Source organism: Chinchilla lanigera, unplaced genomic scaffold (genome assembly GCF_000276665.1).
Source record: "Chinchilla lanigera isolate Chin_1 unplaced genomic scaffold, ChiLan1.0 scaffold00030, whole genome shotgun sequence".
In the NCBI taxonomy this organism is placed as follows: Eukaryota; Metazoa; Chordata; class Mammalia; order Rodentia; family Chinchillidae; genus Chinchilla; species Chinchilla lanigera.
This window is the reverse complement of record NW_004955431.1, coordinates 10,403,394-10,424,155: the sequence shown is the minus strand read 5'-3', so window position 1 is coordinate 10,424,155 and position 20,762 is coordinate 10,403,394. Positions and strand designations below refer to the sequence as shown.

The following is a 20,762-nucleotide window of genomic DNA, read 5'->3' as shown; positions in this document are numbered from 1 at the left end:
TGCATGAATCTGACTAATTTCCTTCCTTTTCTTGATAAGGTTGGCTAGGGGCTTATCAATTTTATTTATTCTTTCAAAGAACCAACTCTTTGATTCATTTATTTTTTGGAGGGTTTTCTTTATCTCAGTTTCATTAATTTCTGCTCTATCTTTGTAACCTCCTCCCTTCTTTGGGCTTTGGGCTTGACTTATTCTTCTTTTTTAAAAGTTTAAGATGCAGCATTAGGCTATTTATTTGTTGTCTTTCTGTTTTCCTTTTGTGTGAATTCACTGGTATAAATTTCCCACTGAGGACTGCTTTCATTGCATCCCATAGATCCCAGTAAGTTATGTTTACATTTTCATTCATTTATAGGTATTTTTTAATTTCCTCTTTAATTTCTTCTGTGACCCATTGGTTGTTGTTTAATTTCCAAGTGTTTATGGAGTTTTTGGGGTTCCTTTTGTCATTAATTTCCAATTTCATTGCACTGTGGTCAGATAATATGCACGGGATAATTTCAGTTCTTTTGCATTTCAAAAGTTACACTCTATGGGCTAGAATGTGGTCTGTTTTAGAGAAAGACCCATGTGCAGCTGAGAAAAATGTGTATTCTGATGTTGTGCGGTGGAACACTCTGTGTACATCTACTAAGTCCATTTGTTCACAGCTTTGGTTCCTGTTTTTCCTTGCTGATTTTTTGTCCAGTTGACCGATCTCTTTGGGTCAAAAGGGTGTTGAGGTCCCCTGTTACAATAGTGTTATTAATTATATGGGTTTTCATGCCTGTTAAGATCTGACTTATATAATTTGGAGCTCCAAAATTTGGTGCATACATGTTTATGACTGTTATCTCATCCTCTTGCAGTTTTCCCCTGACTAGTATGTAGTGATCTGCTTTATCTCTTTTGATTGTTGTCGGTTTCAAGTTTACATAGTCTGCAAACAGAATAGCTACCCCTGCTTTTTTCTGGGTTCCTGTTGCATGGAGGATTGTTTTCCACTTTGACTTTCAGTATATGAATTACCTTTTGAGTGAAATGTGTTTTCTGTATACAGCATATCATTGGATTTTGTTTTTTAATCCACTCTGCTAGTCTGTTTCTTTTGACTGGTGAATTGAGGCTATTTACATTTATAGTTATAACCAGTATGTGTTGATTTATCATTGTCATGTTATTTACTTGCATTGGTTTCCTCCTTTTTCTACCTGTTTACTTGCCTGCTCTTCTTGACATTTCCTTCCTACTGTTGTTCTTGAAATTGCAGTCAGATTTTTCTCTGTCTAGAATATCTTTTAGTACTGTTTGTAATGCTGGCTTGGCACTCATGAAGTTCTTCAATTGTTCTTGTCATGGAAATATTTTATTTCTCCATTAAATTTGAGAGATAGTTTGGCAGGGTACATCAGTCTTTGTTGGAAGCTGTAGGTCTCAGGACCTGTAATACCTTGCTCCAAGCTCTTCTCGATTGGATGGTTTGTGCTGAGAAGTCTGCCATGATTCTGATGGGCTTCCCTTTATAGGTAATCTGTTTCTTTTCTCTAGCAGTTTTTAATATTCTGTTCATTTGCTGGAGATCCTGGAACTTGACTATTATATGTCTGGGTACAGTTTTATTTTGGTTTTGGTTGGTTGGAGTTCTGTATGCCTCATTTACTTGTATATCAGGTTCTGTTTCCATACTTGGGAAATTTTCTGCTATTATTTCTGAAACTGTTCTTTTTATGTCAGTTGTGTTGCCTCCTGCTGTTTCATTGACTCCTATAAGTCATACATTATTCCTCTTTGCCTTGTCTTGCAGCTGTTGAATTGACTTTTCCTAAATCCTTGTTGATTTTATGAGATCCTTTCTTTCACAGTCACTAGCTTCCATGCTGTCTTCAAAGTCTGAGATTCTATCTTCAGCTTCATTCAAGCGGTTTTGGTACCTTTCAGTGGGAGCTTTGTTTTCCTGGAAGTCTGTTTGATCTGGTTCATGCATTCTAAGTCCTTTCTATATTTTTCATTTAACACTTCCGTCCATTGCCTTTGTTCTTCTGTTTCCTTATACGTTTCTTCTTCAGACATTTTGAGCAGTTCTTACATTATTAATGTCATTTCATTTTTTGCCTGAGAGATTATTTCTGATCTCATCTCCTCTATGGCCTTGTGGAGTTGTTTGTTTATTTCCATTGCATTCATTTCAGCTATTTCAAGCATGTGTTTACCAAGTTCTCCTATGTCAATGTCTCCTGGACTTGTTCTGAGTGGGGTGGAGTTCTGGGATTGTGTTTTAGTCCTTCATTTTATCATGTTTTATACTGGATGCAAAAGCTCAGTTTCCTTCTTCAGTGGCTGCACTGCAACAGCTGCTAGTGTCCAGTTTCCCTTTGGTCATGTTTGCCCCTCAGTGTCCACTGAGAAGCTCTACTTACTGTGGGGTTTTCCAACAGTTGTTGATTTGTATCGTTATCCCAGGTTTCAGACGCAGGCATTGGTGTCAACTGATGACAGACCATCTGATCCAGCGTCCCCTTGCAGTTCAGGGCACATGCACAGCCTAGAGTTGGGTTGCACTGGTGTGACAATCCTGGTCCACTGGACCTTTGTCCCCAGGCAATTTAAGGTTCAGTCAAAACCCAGACATGAATTGCAGAGTTGACAGATTGTGAACCACCTGATTCTGTGTCTCCAGTCAGTTCAGGACACTTACAGGAACCAGATGCGGGCCAGACAGACAGCAATCACAGACTGCCTGTGCCTGCAATGCCCCGGGGGTCTGGGCGCAAGTAAAGCACAGACTCAAATTGCAGGACCAGCAGCTCTTGGAGCACTTGCTCACTTGGTGCAGAGCCTGCGCAGGGAGGGCCCACATGTGAACCCCAGTGAGAGCAGTCCTCGGGGCTTCTGAGTGAGGAATTCCTGTCTGCCGCAAGTGCACAGAGGGCAGAGACTCAGACTTCAATGGTGGCAGGGTCCTGGGTCGCCCACTCTGCCCCCAGGAAGTAGGTGGGAAATACCTGGCTCTCTCCCAAGTTTCAGCTGGGAACTGTGGCGGCGGAAGCAAAGCACGGACTCAATCCACGGGACCAGCAGCTCTTGGAGCACTCCCTCACTTGGCACAGGGCCCACATGCAAACCCCAGTGAGAGCAGTCCCCAGGGCTTCTGAGTGAGGAATTCCTCTCTGCAGTGGGTGCATGGAGGACAGAGACTCAGACTGTAATCAGAATATAGAATCTTAACTAACGTATTATCTGATCTTTTTGTCTCATGTATTATGATGTAGTTTGAACTCTGAAGATCACTGGGATATAGAATATAGAAATGCAGTTTGGTTTTAAGTACAACACTCTATTATCCTTTCATAAAATCTGTTTATGAAAGGCATCCACAATAATTGTTATAAATTAAATAATAAAAATTTTTGAAGGAGTAAATCAGCAAAGGTGTTGAAAGGAATAAAGTATTAGTTAAACGTGAAAGCTGAAAGGTATTATTCACAATGCATATTTTTAAAATAAAATCCAGTTTTGAAAGGGTTACTTTAGGAAATCATTTACTAATTAAGTGAGTTCCAAATTGGTTTCAGCACCTTACAAATCAGGAATATTTAACAAGAGAATTGCTTCATTTACATATTTAGTCACAGTTATCATTTAGAAGATTGTTTTATATGGCTAGGCATAGCTGAAATTTATAAAGCTAAATGTACAGCTCTTTATTCATGCTACTGAAATCATTGCCCGCTTTAAATCAGTACGAAGTTGGTAATGAACGAATGCAGGGAGTGAAATGAGAGTTAACAGCAGGCCATAGCTGTCCCTGTGTACCCCACAGCTGAACAGGACTCTACACCCCTGTCAGGATACCGTGAAGAAGCTTCTGGAGACTTCTTAGGAAAAAAGAGGGGCCCTTTTACTCTGATTCTTTAGAGAAGCCTTGTATGGTTACTGGTGCTTAGTAATTTACAGTTTCTCACCAGCTAGCACATATCCCAAATTGCCTAGTGATTCCCAAACTCTCAACAGCTAAGTTAATTCACAGCAGAAGGAAGACATTCCTTCCTAGTTGTCTTAGATATAAGACATTCAGAGGAAAAGAAATGTACATCAAGTTTCTTATTGTTTAATTTCAAACTAATGTTTATCAGTTGGGAATGAAATTGTTGAAAAATGGCATTAAAACAGGCATTTCAAATTATCTTTCTTTTAAGCATAGGTATGTTTTGTAAGAAATCTATTTCATATTAAAATTCATACTGAATATATAGCAGAGCCAAGAGAATGTGAAGCATTTTGGAAAGGAAAAATTTTCATTTTGGTTCATGCCTTATTAAAGATGGTATTTCACCATTTTTAAGAACTGAGGCTCTGATGCATATAAATCAGACAGAAGAATGTTAAAGGAGTATTCTCCTCATCTATAGAGTATTTTGCAAAAGAAAAAAGATAAGGAGCTTTGCTAAGTGTGGACAGTCTCCAGTTTCTTTTTCTTGAATCACTTCAGGCCCTGGAAAGCGAATTTGTTTCTTGCCAACTACATCAGTGGATTGACCTCATATTTGGCTACAAGCAGCGGGGACCAGAAGCAGTCCGTGCTCTGAACGTTTTCCACTACTTGACCTATGAAGGCTCTGTGAACCTGGATAGTATCACTGACCCTGTGCTCAGAGAGGTAGGTGTAATGTCCCATATTGTTCCAGAAATTTCTGGCATCTGTCAAACACAAATTTGACATTTTATCTCTTTTCATGTAAATCTCCTTTAAACATAACTTTTTCCCACATGTAGATTTCAAGTTCTTGATAAATGTTGAACACTGAATATATGTCAGAAACAAGTAACTGGGCCAATATATTGTGCATTTTTTATTGCAGGCACTTTTTCTGCACTTGCATATCTTTATTTTGCTTCAGAATTTCATTAAAATGTTTAATGTAGTATGTGTTTTATTAATGAATGAAACTTAGCCAAATATTTCAATATGAGTATTTCACAGCATGGATTTTCTTTTTAAATAAAAGCAATGAAATAGATGCAGGGCCAGGAATGAATGAAATAGATGCAGTGCCCAGTGGCACAGTGCCTGCCTGGCAAGCGCAAGGTCATGAGTTCAATTCCCGGTACCAAAAAAGAAATAGATGCTGTCATAGTATTTCATACCCATATTCTCAACCCAAAATGTTGATAGCTAACAGTTGGAAATGTTATAGTATGTGTGTAAGTATTTTAATAAAGATACCCATATAAAATATTATTTAAATTACTTCCGTGTTGCATGAAACGATTTTAGATAGATGGAAAGAGTAAAGATGCAACAGCTGCTACATAAGTGTTGCTGCCAGGAAGCTGTTTCCCAGTCTTCCATCCTACCCACTCCCTGCCATCTGCTGTATGCAAAACAAGTCATCATTTCTACATCTCCAGGCAGTGAAATGCTTTTTTTTTTTTTTAATTTTAGAGGCAGATTTGGGATTAAAGCTCTACTAAAAATATTTGCATGAAGTTATTTCTTGTATACCTCTGTAAAACCAAAATGACTCCTTGGTATGGTTCCATGCAGAGAGTAAGGTGGGTGAGGGAACAGCCTCAGGATCACAGATCTTTAGGAGATTGTGGCATGTACTTAGAGGCAGTCTTGTACCATGTCATATACACAAATAAACAGAATTAGAGAATGAGTGAATAAATGAGAGAAAATCCAGGTATGACATTGGTTGGTTGAAGAATTTTCTCCACAAACCAGCATACTCACCTTGCTTTAGTATCCCAAGTTGAGCATAAATTGTACTCAGATTATTCGGTAGGAGATAATTCTTAGTTTAAGTATTACAACTATATATCTTTGCCTATCATATGCCTGTTATATAAATTCATAAAATCAAACTCTTTTAAAATCAAAAAGAAAAAATAGTAATTGAAATAGCTCATTTGTACTCTCCAAGACCAAGTTCAAATTGATTTTTGACTTTTACACATAATAGACATTTTTGGTCCTAGGTATTCTATTTTATAGTAGTACACTATTACCCATTTTAGTAAATTCTGTCCTTGTAAAGAACTTGCAAGCTAATCCTGTTGTATAAAATACATATATATTGAGCATTTTATATTGAGTGAAAATATCAAGTGCTTCATACTTATATGAGATAAATGAAAGAATAGAAAGAAATTGGAATTAGAATTGAGATCTCACATGAATACAGCATATACTATTTGATCATAAAAATATCTGTTTCTGCAAACTACCACACCATTCCTTTGTCTTCCTAAAATATTCATAGGCCTTACTCATTAAACTACAGAACTTCCTAATGAAGCGTTACATGAAAATGTATACTTTTTAATTGTTTGTTGGGTAGGAGTGATTCAACCACGTTTGCTGATTATATAGATGGTCTGAATAATATGTGATGGCTCCTTACCTCATAGTGCCATAAGCTGCCTCGTGCTAGCTAGGGTGCTGTACCAGAGAGCGCAGGGCTCTCCTCCTTCCAGCATTCTCACTCTGAACTCATAATTGCTGGATACTGAAGTCCCATTAAAGTTTCTCAGAATCGTACTACAAGATTTGTTCTCTGCCCCTGCAAACCCTTGCTCAAGTTCCTGACCCTGTCAGCTTTCAGAATACCAGATGTAAGGGACCACATACCTGGAATACTATTTCCTGCCTTCCCCAGCCAGCACAGGCCCAAGAATATAACAGCAAAGATGTCTGCCCCAACTGCGAGGGCCTGTGTCCACTCAAAATTGCTTAGGAAGAGACTTCATCTCCTTGAGACCAGAAGATGACCATGTAACATGGTGCAAACATATCAGTGGAATGATTTTAAGGAGTATGAGTTAATCCCTTTCTCCCACTCCCCACCATTACTCCCTCTGATGTGTCCCCTTTAATGTATGCCTTCTGATACATTTCCCTTAATGTTAATGTCAGTTAATCAGTACAAATCTGACGTATTCCCACAAAAATATCTGGAGTAACCTTGAAAAGCTTAAAGGATGAGAAGCTATGTCCATCCTCTGAGCTAGATGAGTGTAGCCAAATTATTTAACCTCACTCTGCCTCCAGTGCTTTCTTTATAAAGGGGCCATGGTGTTTATGTTTCCCGATCTGAAAGCAGTTAGCATCTACTCTCTGTCACAAAAAAAGAAGCCCGTGATGAGTGGAATGAAGTATAGCATATTCACTAGATAGTGGTCATTTATTCTCCCTATATGTGCCTTAGCCCTGTAAGTAAACTCTCTGGGAAGCACAGTTGCCTTTTTTGAAAGGCAACGTTGGATTCCTGGAAATCTTCACTACTCTACCATGATGTTCGAGTGCTGATCTCCATTTGAATGATGGAACACAGGCTCAGGCAAAAAGCAGTTCAAAATGTTAACTCTTGCGCTGAAGATGTAGCTCTGTGATAGAGTACTTGCCTGGTATACATGAGTTGGATCCCCAATACCTCCAAAAATGGTTCACACTTTTATTGAACTTAATATATTCCTTCTATTTATAATGGTTATCTTAGAATTTTTAAAAATGCAGAAATTCCTGTAAGGAAGTTATACCAAATTACAACTAGCCTAAGGAAAATGAGGGGTTTTTTTTCATGCTTAATCACTGACTTAAGAAGAGAAATGTTTAATACATGAATATCTGCATTCTTTGTGTAGAAAATATACTACAATCTGCCTATAACCTTGAGCTTTGAAGTTAGTGCTACATTTTGAGAAATGGCTTAAGGTTATTGATTCATTCTTCCTTGACAGGTGAAATCGTGAAGCAGCACTAACCACACCAATTATGGCATTAAAATGTCAAGAAATTAGAGGTCAGAATAACAGATAATTTTCTTCTCTGTGTCAGATTAAAAATTGACATTCTTTGACACTGTAGGATCTCTGGCTGAGAAAATTATGACAGCTTAACTTATTTTATACTTGTAAAGCAGTAATTGATAATAAACTTTACCATGACAGCCTCTGGGCAGAAACATGACAGCACAGTTCTGGTACAAAGCTCTTCTTAATATGTAAACACTAGATCTTTGGATAGTAGATATTATTTAAATTGTCCTAAGTCTTGGCTTACATCATAATCTTCTAGGCACTTTTTTTTCAACATGAGCTCCAGTGACTACTCAGGCAGTGTTTTTCAAGCATGACAAGGCATATTCCTTCTATCCATTTCTGCATACTAATAAGAAGTATATGATTTGCATTATGTTTATATGTACTGAAACTCCATCCGTAACCTGTTTATGAAACAAACGATTCTGGTTAGGAATCCTTGAGTCCCATGGTTCTGTAGCTCCTTGGTACTCAAAGTGTGGTTCAGAGACTAGCCGTATCACCATCGCATGGATGCTTGTTAGAATTTCACATCAGAAATCCAGGCTTCCCCAACCCACTAATTCAGATCATGCATTCTGCAAGATCCAGAGGTGACTTTTTGTTTTTTGGTAATTCTAGGGGTTGAACCCAAGGCCTTTATGCCATGACTTGTTCAAATCCATTACAATTTAAGATCTCTTGCTTTAGCTAGACATGGTGGTACATTCCTGTAATCCCAGCACTCTGGAGGCTGAGGCAGGTTTATCACAAATTCAGCCCAGCCTAGACAATTTAGTGATTTAATGAGACCATGTCTCAAAAATAAAAAAGGGCTGCGGATATAGTTCAATGTGAATGAAGGTCTTGGGTTCAGTCCCTGATATTAAATAAGTAAATAAATAAAGCAGGCAAACAAGTGTTGCTCTACTAAAGGCATGTCAGATCATTTGGAAAGCTTTTCCCTGCAAAAAGAGAGACAGTGATGCGCCCAGCCCCACCTAACCCACATCTCATGGGCATTTCAAACTAGCCAGAGAGGGGCTTCAAGCAGGTTTATTCAGAAAAAGCTCTTTAGAATTTCACACACCATTAATCTAGCCTAACACACTATTTAATTTTTCCAAGGAGACCCAGTTATATACATAGTGTCAGAAGCAAGGCTGAGGTGGGACCACCAGATTCTTGAATCAGTATTTCTGTCATCTTCTAAGCATCTTAAAATAACAATGTATATTAAATTTATTAACTGTAGGATAACATTCTCCTTGCTTCCAAAATCATCCTTTCAGTTTTAAGGAGGGCCTAATGTGTATTTCCATTTTACTAATACACAATGTAATGTTTTCTTTTTACATCAGTTATGCTTAATAAACTGGTTAAAATTTTCAGTAACTATAGGATGATTTTTTTTATAGGATGATTTTTAAAGAAAATTTTACTGGCCATTTTGTTAATCATTTGTCTGATTACTTCTCAGCCAAACACAATTTTACACTGTATCAGTTTCTGAGGGTTCCAAAGGCACCACGGGATTGTGCCAGAGATAGTAGTCGGTTATTGGAAATTACCTAATTCCACAAAGTTTTTACTATACTTTTATGAGTACAATATATGTTTATAAAATTGTTTTAAAAAATTATGACACTTAGAGCCATAGACATATTTAACCATGTCAGATCCAGAGAATGACTATTTGGTATGTGGTAGGCAAATAGAAATGGGTAGAAAGATGGGAATAAGTCTATAGCTTATATCACGACCCCACTGTTAGTATCTGAGTGACGTTAAGCCGGTCACATAACTTGGATGTACCTTTGTTTTCTCACCTCAAAAATAGCAACAGATATAAAACCTAACTCATAGAACAAAGGATATGTGATTATTACCTATGAGCAGAATTAAATGAAATATCTTAGAAAAACTTTTACTGTAATAATTTCTCTCGGTGCAATACCAAAATTATCAACTTTATAAAGAAGATTTATAATCCCAACAAGTACAGTCAAAAAATGTTTTTACCAGATAGTTAAAAGAGATAATCAGGTCTTAAAGTTTTCTTTTCAGCAGTATCTCTAGAATTCTGTAAAGGCCCCACTAAATGCAGCCCACTAGTTGCCTTAAAACTGTCTGGATTTAGATTAACATTGGCACTTCTACTATTTGTTATTTATATTTTAATACTTTTTCTTTCAGTGTCATTAGTTTTTCATTCATATTATCAAGTGAATTAGCGTAACTGTGGTTCCAGCATTACAGTCATACCTTTTGAGCAAGAGAAAAAAATGGCACCAGTACTGCAGCAGAAGTTGTAAGTGCATACCAGACAAATTATTAACAGAATGCTAAGTTCTGAGCATGCTGTAAAACTTGTCATCATACCTTCAATCAACTGAAAAATGGTTTAAATGAATTCTCTTTGACACTGAAAGCTATATACACAGCCTATCATTAGGTATTGTTTTGATGGCAGCTATTAGAATAAATGGGCCAGTCAGTGTTTATTTATGTGTAGATATAGACATTTGCCTATTTTTTATTTTAAAATGTTAAATACATCTAAAATTATCAGCAGCCATTAAGATGTATTATGCTCAGCCTAATTTCTGTTACTAGCATTTCTTGGTGGTCTTGGATATTTTCTTCTTTTATCTCTTCCTTTGAACTGACAGGGATAAAAAAAAAATCACCCCCTTGGATCTGTTATGGTGAAAGAATGCCCACAGGAAGTAGACTAGATCACTGCAGTTTTCATTCTGTTTTCTTGCTGAAATATTCCTTGCTGCTGCAGAGAACTGACAAGATAGTGCTGTCAAGAACCAGTAAGACAGATGTGTCTTTAACCAAAACAGCTGTGAGGCTGGCTTTCCCAGGACGATGAACTCATAAAATGTATAGGGAAAAAAATTAACACATTTTTCATCCTGCTGATGTAGATGAAAGTATTCATAGTGACAACACTGATAGCCTCTACAATCACTGCTAATTCTTTCTGTGAATTGGTTATCCCTTTTTTCTTTCCCCACTTCTGATTGCTTTCTTTGATGTGACAAGGGATCTACCATGTGGATCTGCCTCAATGAGTCAGAGCACAGTGTTTTCTTTCACAAGAGCCACAAGGCCTAATTGTCTTCTTTTTTTTTGTTTTGTTTTTTTTCCGGTACCGGGAACTGAACTCACGACCTTGCGTTTGCCAGGCAGGCGCTTTGCCGCTGAGCTAAATCCCCAGCCCCACCTAATTGTCTTCTAACTGGCATTTTCAGGGCTCTTCTGGACAGCTACTCAGAGAAATGTTTGGCGCAAATGCACAACAAAATGGCTAGTAAAAATTTCCTAAAACTGTCTTAATTGTTGTCCTATAGGTACAAAAAGTTTTGAGTTGAAAATTTTAACAAATTCAAAAACCAAATTAAAACACGAAGAACACTCTGATATTGTAGATATTTCAGGGGAAATACACATTTAGGTGTTCTTTAAAGCAAGATCACTTTAAAGAAAATAAAAGTATTACAACCACCAAAACTTGTAGGTTTACAGGGGTTTGTTACATTTCTCATGTATAGCACTAAGCCTTGCATTGTAAAGATTTGATGGATAAAGTTTTAATATAGAAATTAGTATCCAAGAAGTTAATGATACATATAATTTTGATCAATTAACAAATCTTTAACTTAGGCTTATCTTTTCTCCTCATAATTACTGCAGTTCTTAGCTAGTCCATGCTCATAAATCGTCCACTACAAAAGTGTAAATAATGCAGCTAGTTAGTCAAATGTAGGTCATTTATGTGAGATGTGCTTTTTTCTGCTCTGTGTGTTATTTTTATTCTGTGGTGTTGAAAATGCTAATTATTGATTTTCAGAAATTAATAGCAAATGCTTTTACAGGCATCTAAAATCATCTCTTACTCAAGGGAAGAAGGGCGAAAATCACAGCTACTGTTTATAAAAGAAATAGCTGGGAGGGATTCCCTGATCTTCTATTAACATGGATTTTAGTTATATTACACAGTTGTTACCTCAGGATGAATTAGCAATTATTCAAAGTATGTTGCGTGCCTCAATTTGTTGAAGTCACTATCAGTCAATCTAAGTACCTAAGCATTTCAGTTAGATATTTAGGACACATTTTAGAGGATTTGAAACATATTGATAATGAGCCTATTTTAAGCCATTTGAAGTCTCAAAATAATCTTTCTAAATTGTTGTTTTCCATTTATGTCAAAATCAAAGAACATTTTGTAGTGTTGATATATTCAGTATTTTAATCTGAATTTGGTGTAATAAAAATAAATGTTTTCATTTTAGAATATTTATGTCACCACCTGGTGAACCTGTGTCTCAGTATCATTCCGTATACCAAGGAAATCTAATTCAGCTTTTATCCTTGTTAGTATTTTCTTTTTATGATTAGATACTCCAGGTAAACACATAAAGACTGCCACCTCTCTGCTCTTTCCTCTCTTCTGATCAGGAGAATAGAATTTACTTTAGTAGGGGCTGGGGATTTAGCTCAGCAGCAAAAGCGCCTGCCTGGCAAGCGCAAGGTCGTGAGTTCGGTTCCTGGTACCAGAGAACAACCAAAAAAAGAAAAAAAAAAGAGTTTACTTTAGTAAACATATTGAACCAGGGAAAATTTGGCAGGGTTGTTGTCCTGATTCCTTTCACACATGGTGAAGCATTTCTGGGTCCATTCTTGTATTTCTGTACTGTGTAATGCTCAACCCCAAAGTGAGTAATGAAACCCAAACCTGTAGGAATCCTTAAGAGATCATCTGCAAATTCCTCTCTTTTAGGTAAGTGAATCTTAAATTACCCCGTAAAGAGTATTTCTATTCTTTTTTGAGAATTAAAGTGTAGATTAAAAGGAAACTCCACAGTCACTCTTAAGAAGTTTATAATGTTCCCAATGTTCAGATGACCCAGTTCCCAATATCTCTTGCTGGAGTATACTGTACGTTGGTCTTCTACCCAATTCGGAAGCAAAAGTTAACCAGCATCTTGTTCATCTCTTCTATGTGAATACAAATTCTATTTGTGTCAGTGAGGAACTTAGCACATTATCTCATCAAATGGATAGTGACAATTTCCTTTCAAAGGAAGGAAATTTAGACACATACCACAACATGGATGGATCTTTAAGGACATTAGTACTAAATGAAATAAATGGTCACAAAATGGCAAAGTCTGTCGGATTTCACTCGTATGAGACATCTTGAATATTCACCTTCATAGAGACAGAAAGCAGAAAGGTGGTTGCCAGGGACTAGGAAAGAGTGGAGAGCTTTAAACAGGTGTAGACTTTTAGCTTTGCAAGATACGAAGAGTTCTGGAGATTGGTTATACCACATGAATGTGCATAACACTAACGAAACATATACTGAACCACGGATAAAGTGGTAACTTTTGTATGTTCTATAGTAAACTTTTTAAAAAAATTGATAACAGAGTTTAATAATAATCCTAGTTTCAAAAAGTTGGGCAGGATGAAGTAGTTGAATGAAGGAAAGTGCAGTAGCTGGGGTTGCCAACCCTAGGTCTTAGGGGGCATGGAGAGGGAGCCATGACCACAAGCAGGCAAGAGAAGTGGTAGCTGAGCAAGAACAAGACTGAGGTAGAGAAATGCACCCTTAGCCACTGCTAAACTAGTGCCTGTTGAGAAGGGTCACACAATAAGCACTTCAGCCTCTTGTCTCCTGGTTGTTGGCTGGATCCAGAGTGAAAGTAGAAAACAAAGAAGGGTAGGAGGTGGTCTGTGGAGGCCTGAGCCCAGAGCCAAGGAAGGTGTCCAGCTCAGCCATGTATCCTCCTTGAGTTACTCACTTCTTAAGGCTAAGAAAACTTGTTTAAGACAGCCTGGGTAGGTCTACCAGCTCCATTAAGATGATGCACTGTTCTAACTTGTGTAACCTTCAATGGCACTAAGCCGATGTGAAGAGAATGTGCTGGATGAGCATTTTCTATCTAGAAGAAATGGTGCTAATTTTTGTCACATTCATTTGTGGTCAGTTATATCATTATGACTCATATCTCCAAGAATGAAATGGGAATCATCAGGAGGATGATTAAGTCCCTTCTTCATGCTATTTAGGCTTACAGTGAAAGAGTGAACCCAAGAACTAAGGCAGGTCAAGAACATAGCAGAATACTCTGCCTGAATATCTTCTTACAGTCTTCTCATTCAAGCAAATGTGGTCTCCATTTCTTTCAACTTGTGTTACCACATACTTGCTCAAATATTAAATGCTTTTACTGGAATAGACATTTAATATTAAAGCAATTGATTGTTAAGACGGAAAGTGTTTATATTTCTGTTGTCTGTATGAAAAACTAGAAGCAGTCGAAAATAAAACAGCATTTTAATTTTTTATGTATTTTAATGGTATAAAGCAAGAAATAATAAAGTGCATATATCATTTTCTTGATTTACTTTGCTTCTGGTTTTCACACATTAAAAAGTAATGCTTTATATGATCTTGTTTTATTGCAACAATAAACCAGAAGCAAAAGCTTATCAGTTAAAAGAAACTCTCACATTAAGTAACCTTTCCTTTTATCATTTCAGACTTTTCAAAGTTTTATTTATTTTTCATTTGGTATTGGGAGAAATACAAGTTGAAGAGAGAAAAATGATATAATTCACATATATTGTTCTTATTGTGTCAGATTTATATTTTCTGGTTAAAGATCGCTATTTTTAAGCATTAAAATAAAAATATTACAAGTAAGAACTGTAGAGGGAGAAAAGCTCAGTACTAAGGAAACTTCTTGAAAATGATTTTCTATGTTCCCCAGCAAACACTTTAACTATCTTTCTGAAGTTTCTAAAAACTGTCAGTGAGGTGACTGGTTATTTGCACGTAAGGTGAGGTTTTGCATTCTAGGTGGCATAATCTGTAGTACTTTCTAAAATTTTGATTTTCCTCAAAATCAATTTAAAAGCTCAGAGCCAAGGAAATGTGTGAGACATAGGTCCTGTGAGAGCCTGTGGTACTAGTACCCCATGCAATTTCTCATGGTACTGTGGACCTGGAAGCATTTCATCTAAAAGATGCACACATTTACACAGGGATGGGGCAGGAAGCTAGGAATTGTAGACTGTGTGGGAGAAAAGTATATGTGGATTACACTTGCCTGCATTGTGGAAAAAAAAAAGACTAACCAAAGAGTTTATTTACTGCATAGCAGGGAGGGTGTGCTTCCTGAGCTCTGACTTCCTGTTGCCACATGCACTCTTGCCATAGCTATGAAGGCTCATACTCACAAGCATATGTATGACAAACACATGTAACCTATTTATTTAGTTCTTCTTCTGAGGATTACTTCAGGTTAGTTCACAGACAGTGTAAAATGTTGTATGTCTCCCGCATTTCCTTGGCTCTGAGCTTTTAAACTGATTTTAAGGAAAATCAAAATTTTAGAAAGTACTACAGATTATGCCATAGGTAGAACTTTCCCAGGAGGAGGGAAAGCAAGTGATTAAGCAAGAGGGGCAGAAAGTCCAAGAGAGAAAGTTTTATGTCACACCAATCTATGCCATGGCATTGACTAGCTAATTCCTGCTAAATCTTCCAACTTCATCCCATGTTCTTTTTCTGGAAGTCCTGTTCCTAAGAGCCATCTACCCCCTTCAGCTGTCATCTTCTGAACTACCGGTGCAGTCTGAGCTATGTCCACAACTGCCTTAGTTAGGTTTCTCTCTGTGCTGAGACAAAATCCCCAACACCCTAAATTAAGGAAGGAAAGGTTTATTTAGCTCACAGTCTGTGGAAGTTTTAGTCTGCAGTCAGCTGGCTCCAAGGCAGGGTGGCATGGCACAGGGGCAACGCTTCAAGGTGGCAGAAGACAGCAAAAGCAACAGGGGCAAAAGGTGGGGGAGCAAGCCTCTTTTCCCCACTTACATTGTCAGCAGGCTACCTGCCCTAGGGCGGGTGTAGCACTCGTACCATCTCCATGTCCTCCTGCACAAGATAAGGATGTTTATTAAGTTAGGCCCCTGGCTCCCTGCGGAGTCCTTAGTCAAATTTCTGAACTTCTCAAGTTGACACACTATATCAACCATTACTACAACAACAGTCCTTCCTTCTGCTCTGGGTGCCCATGGACACATCATCTTTCCTTTGTTATAAACTTCCTAGGGCAGTCTGCTCTCTGACCTTGGTTCGCTTGGCATAGAGAAAGCACTGAACAAACGTTCGCCAGAAACTTCATTGTTTCTGCAGTATTGGGCTGGGTAAGTGAAGGACTCTTAGTTTTCTCCACCTTGGACATTCTTTGCCATCCTTTTTCTGACAACTTTCAGTTTGGCACAAATACCCTATTATAGCCCCACTTCCACATTCAGCAAATAATTTCAGATCCTCCTGTGACTGAACTGCAGTCCTGACGTGCAGAGATTTGCTGTGTGAGCAAGCAGACATGCACACACAGCTGTGCATTGACTTCCACAGTGAGGACATTTATTATGATGTATGGAGTCCAGGAAGCAAAGGATTGAGCTCCCTGCCCAAGGTTGTCATCAGGGGAGGACTTTCTCCTACCTTGGACATAGCTCTCAGAACAACTTAATTGTCAAGATTCATGGCTTGCAGACTCAGTCCTACATCTCAGTGAGAGCTCTCCCAGGCGTAGCGCCTACCTCCTTGAGGAGACATGAGTGACTTCCTCCAAAGGGCAACAGGAAAAGGGTGCAGGAGCAGTGAAGGAAAGTCAGAGGTGCTCATTTCCTAGCCAAACATCAGATAATGCCAAGAAGTAAAACTGAGGCAACAGCACACTTTTGCAACATCTTGAAGACCTTTACATTTTTAAGTTAGAGGGCAAGAAATTACTGAAAGGCTGGAGTAGAAAACAGCTGAAAAACATACACTGGAATAAAATGCTTTGAATCATAAAGACATGCAATGGGGATCATGAGGAAGAGGGATTCAGTTTAGTCCGCCAAAGATAAATGCTCCGTGGAGGGAAGAGATAGTTTTCACGAAAGGGTGAAACTGATCACAACTCCTGATACCATTTGGGAGCCCCTTAAATACCTGTGCCTGTGCGCTGTGTGCTGTGCCTCTATCCAAAAAGGATCAGAGATGAGACCTACTGGAGAGATCTATAAAGAAGATTTCTGGAAATCATGTCAGCTTTGTAACATTTTCTAATACAACTTTAATATTTTTCCTTCAAAAACTAAAAGTCCAGCAAAGCATATTTGTTGGTTCATCGCTTCAGCATTTAAAAGCTACTTAAGTACAAGACACGGATCTAGACACTAGATGCACTTAATTGTACTTGCAGCTCCCTGCCCCCATGGGCTCCTGTCTTCTGGAGAAGTAAACCCACAGGCACAAGTATGTATTACTGAAGAGGCTTTAGCTGCTCATGATAATGAAGCTAGCTGTTGGACATTTGCTAGCCAGGGGAGCTTTAACAGTAAAATTACTGCTTTTTCTGCCCCAAAATTCTCAAGAGTTTATTGTTAATAATGTGAACCTAACCAGAAATGGTCTCTTCCCCCTTTTATAATCATAAATCTTGCACTGGGGAGACAAAGCTTGATGATATTTATGTGAATACAATTTAGTGAAACAGTCACCCTTTGCATATGAGTGGACATCACGCAAATAAATGTATACATTAAAGTTGGACACCACTTAAAGAGATTTAATAATTCATCCCATTGCCTCTGCACACAAAAGAACCAAAGTCACATTTATGCCATTGCTAAAATATGTTGGATAATGATGCATTCATGTTTAATATTGCTAATAAATTTGAAAGTCCACATTTTTATTGATGAACATTTTCTTGAAATGCAGTCTAGGAGGACAGATTGCTAAATTTAAGTGCTTTATAAATGAGAGCTGTAGATAGCAATGTGATTACTGGTGGTGCTGTATCAAGAACCATCTTACCAACTTACCTGTGCTCCTTTGAGCACTCAGCAATGGTTTTCGTATTTCACTTTTATGTGTGACCAAATTGCACACAATTTTAGGAATAAAAATTAGCATGGTAACAGAGTAATGATCATAGTAAATATTGTGTTCTTCCTTGTTGACTTAAATTACATGCAATTCAGTACTTTAGAAAAAATATTTCTTAGTCTACTTAATATGCTGAAATACTTTGCCTATAGAAGTTATATACAGAAGAAATAATTGAGACTCTAGTAAGATTATCTCTGACACACATACGAAAAGTATATTGTAATGTCCAGACAATTTGAGGTCTAAATTATTTTTACTCCTTGGAAGCCATAAAAATCTCATTAATATTTCCATCTGATAGGCTTTAATGTAATATCATAAAGCTCAAAACACAAAAAATTCTTTCCTTTTTTGGGTGGATTTTCTCTAAAATTTCAGGGAAAAATATTTGAGAGAAATGAAAACATACCTTATATATAACATTTCACAATTAATCTTAAAATATCTGGGTAAAATATACATTTTATAATGGAAATTTTGCTATACTTCGTTATTCTACAAATGTCTTAATGCTCTTTCGACTGGTTACCCCCTGAAATGATTGGAGTGTATGACTTTTAAAATTTTATTTTATAACAAAGGTGGACTTTATGTCTCATTTTCTCTTCCTATTAAGATTCCAGAAGTTTATTTCATTAGAGATCCCCATACTTTCCTCCTTACAATGGACTTTATTAAGGTACACTTGTTGTATGTAGTGTTTAAAAATATTCATTATTCTTGAGCTGCATGCATGAACTCACAGGTTAGCATTTCCACACTTAACCCCAGCCTCTGATACTAAGAATACAGATATGGTTAACTGAAGCATGTTTGGAAGAAGAAGCAAAGCTTGTCTACAAAATACTAACACTTGGATGATTCTGCACCCTGAGAAAAGAGCACCTGGTGAATTTTCTGGACTTTTTTCATGGCTGACTTGGGATACACTTGCATTGTCAAAGAATGTGTTGACCTCTGTCTTTGATGCATATTGATTATGACAGTCACCCTCCTTGCCCCGCAGGCCATGGAGGCACAGATACAGAACTTTGGACAGACGCCATCTCAGTTGCTTATTGAGCCACATCCGCCTCGCAGCTCTGCCATGCACCTGGTAAGACAGTTTTTTTTCTTTCTTTTGTACATGAGAATGCAGCAAACAGTGATTTTAGCAGCATTTTTAAAGGCTTCTAGTTCTTTTGGTTACCTTTTTGGCCAAAGGACATACTGATACCCCAGGGAGAAACACAGAAGGGAGTATAATGCTCACTTTTTTAGTCCTGTTTATTAAACTAGCCCAGATTTGGATTCACAGAAACAGCCATCTTTTCTGTGTATGCCTCTACACAAACTCGTGCTTGCACGTACAGGCTTTCAGACACATGCTGGCACCAACTTAAATCAGATTTGTAAATTACAGTGGAAATATAAACAATATGATAGCATCAAATTTAATTTGGGGGGGGCAGGATGAGGTAAGGAAAGTAGTTCATTATAAGAAAAGCAAAGAAATACAGAGGTAACTTATGACCCCTGCAGAGAAACTGTCAAACAAAGTGGTTCAGAGTAAGGGCTGGGAGCCAGATGTAGACCAAACAGCATCCCTACTACACTCAAATGACTTGGCAAGAGATTTAACCCTCTGCATTCACATGTCAGCATTTGTAACATAGAGGTAAAAAAATAGCGGTTAAGAGTGTAACAACCTACTCCCCGCCAGCACTTAGACCAGCCCCTGCAATTCAAGGTCTCAATAAACGTTAGCTGCCATCTTCACCCTTAGTACTCACGTTAAACCTTGTTCTTACTTTGCAAATAAAAATTCACATTCTTTCATTTTAATCTAAATATAAAAGTCCATTTTCATGACAAAATGTCCCTTTTCAGTTTATAGGTACATACTTCAGTACCCATTTCCCTCTTTATCTAACTTGACAAGGTAAAACATTTTCTGAGAAACTTCTTTAGAATGTATTTTTTAAACTCTGATTTTTCACAGATTTTGATTACAAACGCTTGTAGTTCCAAAATAAACTACAGTTCATCAGATTTTCTATACCATCATCAAGTGAAAAAGTGTTGGAGAAGCCAGGCATGGTGGTGCACATCTGTAATCCCAGCACTGGGGAGGCTGAGGCAGGAGGATCACTGTGAGTTCCAGGCCAGCCTGGACTACATAGTGAGTTCAAGGCCACCCTGAACTACACAGTGAGACCCTGTCTCAAAACAAACAAACAAAGTTTTGGGGAAAAGAGTTCTAGAATATTGTCCATTACATATATATATATATATATATTTGTGTATTTTTATATATATTTATATATTTATGTATTTTTATATATATTTATATATTTATATATATGTATACATATATATACCTTGTTATTTTTGTGGTGAATTGTTCAGCTTTTTATTTATTTAACAAATTATTCAATTATTTAATGAATTTTCATTGAGCCCCTCTATGTGTTGGATGTGATGCTAATGCTTTGAAAGTGCAAAGAAAGACATCCCCTGCCAAAAACTCTGTAGTCGGACTTCTAGAGAAACACACAAATAAACATGCCTGTTTTAAAACATCATTTTCCCTCTCTGTCATAGCTCAGCCAAACAGCTGCAGCCGCCTGGTCAGTGGCTGCTGGAGGCTTGCGCCTGCAGCTGGTCCCTCTGCGTATAAAACAGGAGGGCTGGCACCAAGCGCGGGCTCCTCCCAGAGAAGCCCTCAGCCACAGCTCAGACCCGGAGCTGCGGCCTCAGAGCCTCAGCCTTTGAGGTGGAGTCTTTTTAATACACTGTCCACGAGAATATCTCTAACACTGTATTTTATGAATTTGGGGAAATTTTACTTTTAGCAGAAGAGTTTTATCTCCACCTTTGTTTTCTCTATTTAGTAATAATAAAAATAGTTATCCTGGAGGAATGCCCAGTCAGAATTCATTACTTTCCTCAGGGAGATTGTTAGAGGCAGAAACGGCATGGAGCTGTTTAAAAAAGAAAATCTAAGCTTTCTAAATTCATA

General features: G+C 37.7%; 1 protein-coding gene across 7 annotated transcripts in view; it reads left to right on the top strand.

Annotated features, from left to right (window-relative positions):
• Nbea (neurobeachin) overlaps positions 1–20,762 on the top strand; it is a gene marked incomplete at its 5' end in the record, with an annotated part of 638,824 nt that overhangs the window by 593,729 nt on the left and 24,333 nt on the right. For 4 of the 7 annotated variants that reach the window (XM_013515836.1, XM_013515838.1, XM_013515837.1 and 1 more), the window contains 3 exon segments: positions 4,469–4,636; positions 18,378–18,440; positions 18,768–18,857. In XM_013515836.1, the coding sequence (XP_013371290.1) occupies positions 4,469–4,636; positions 18,378–18,440; positions 18,768–18,857 (321 nt within the window). 7 annotated transcript variants of the gene reach the window in all.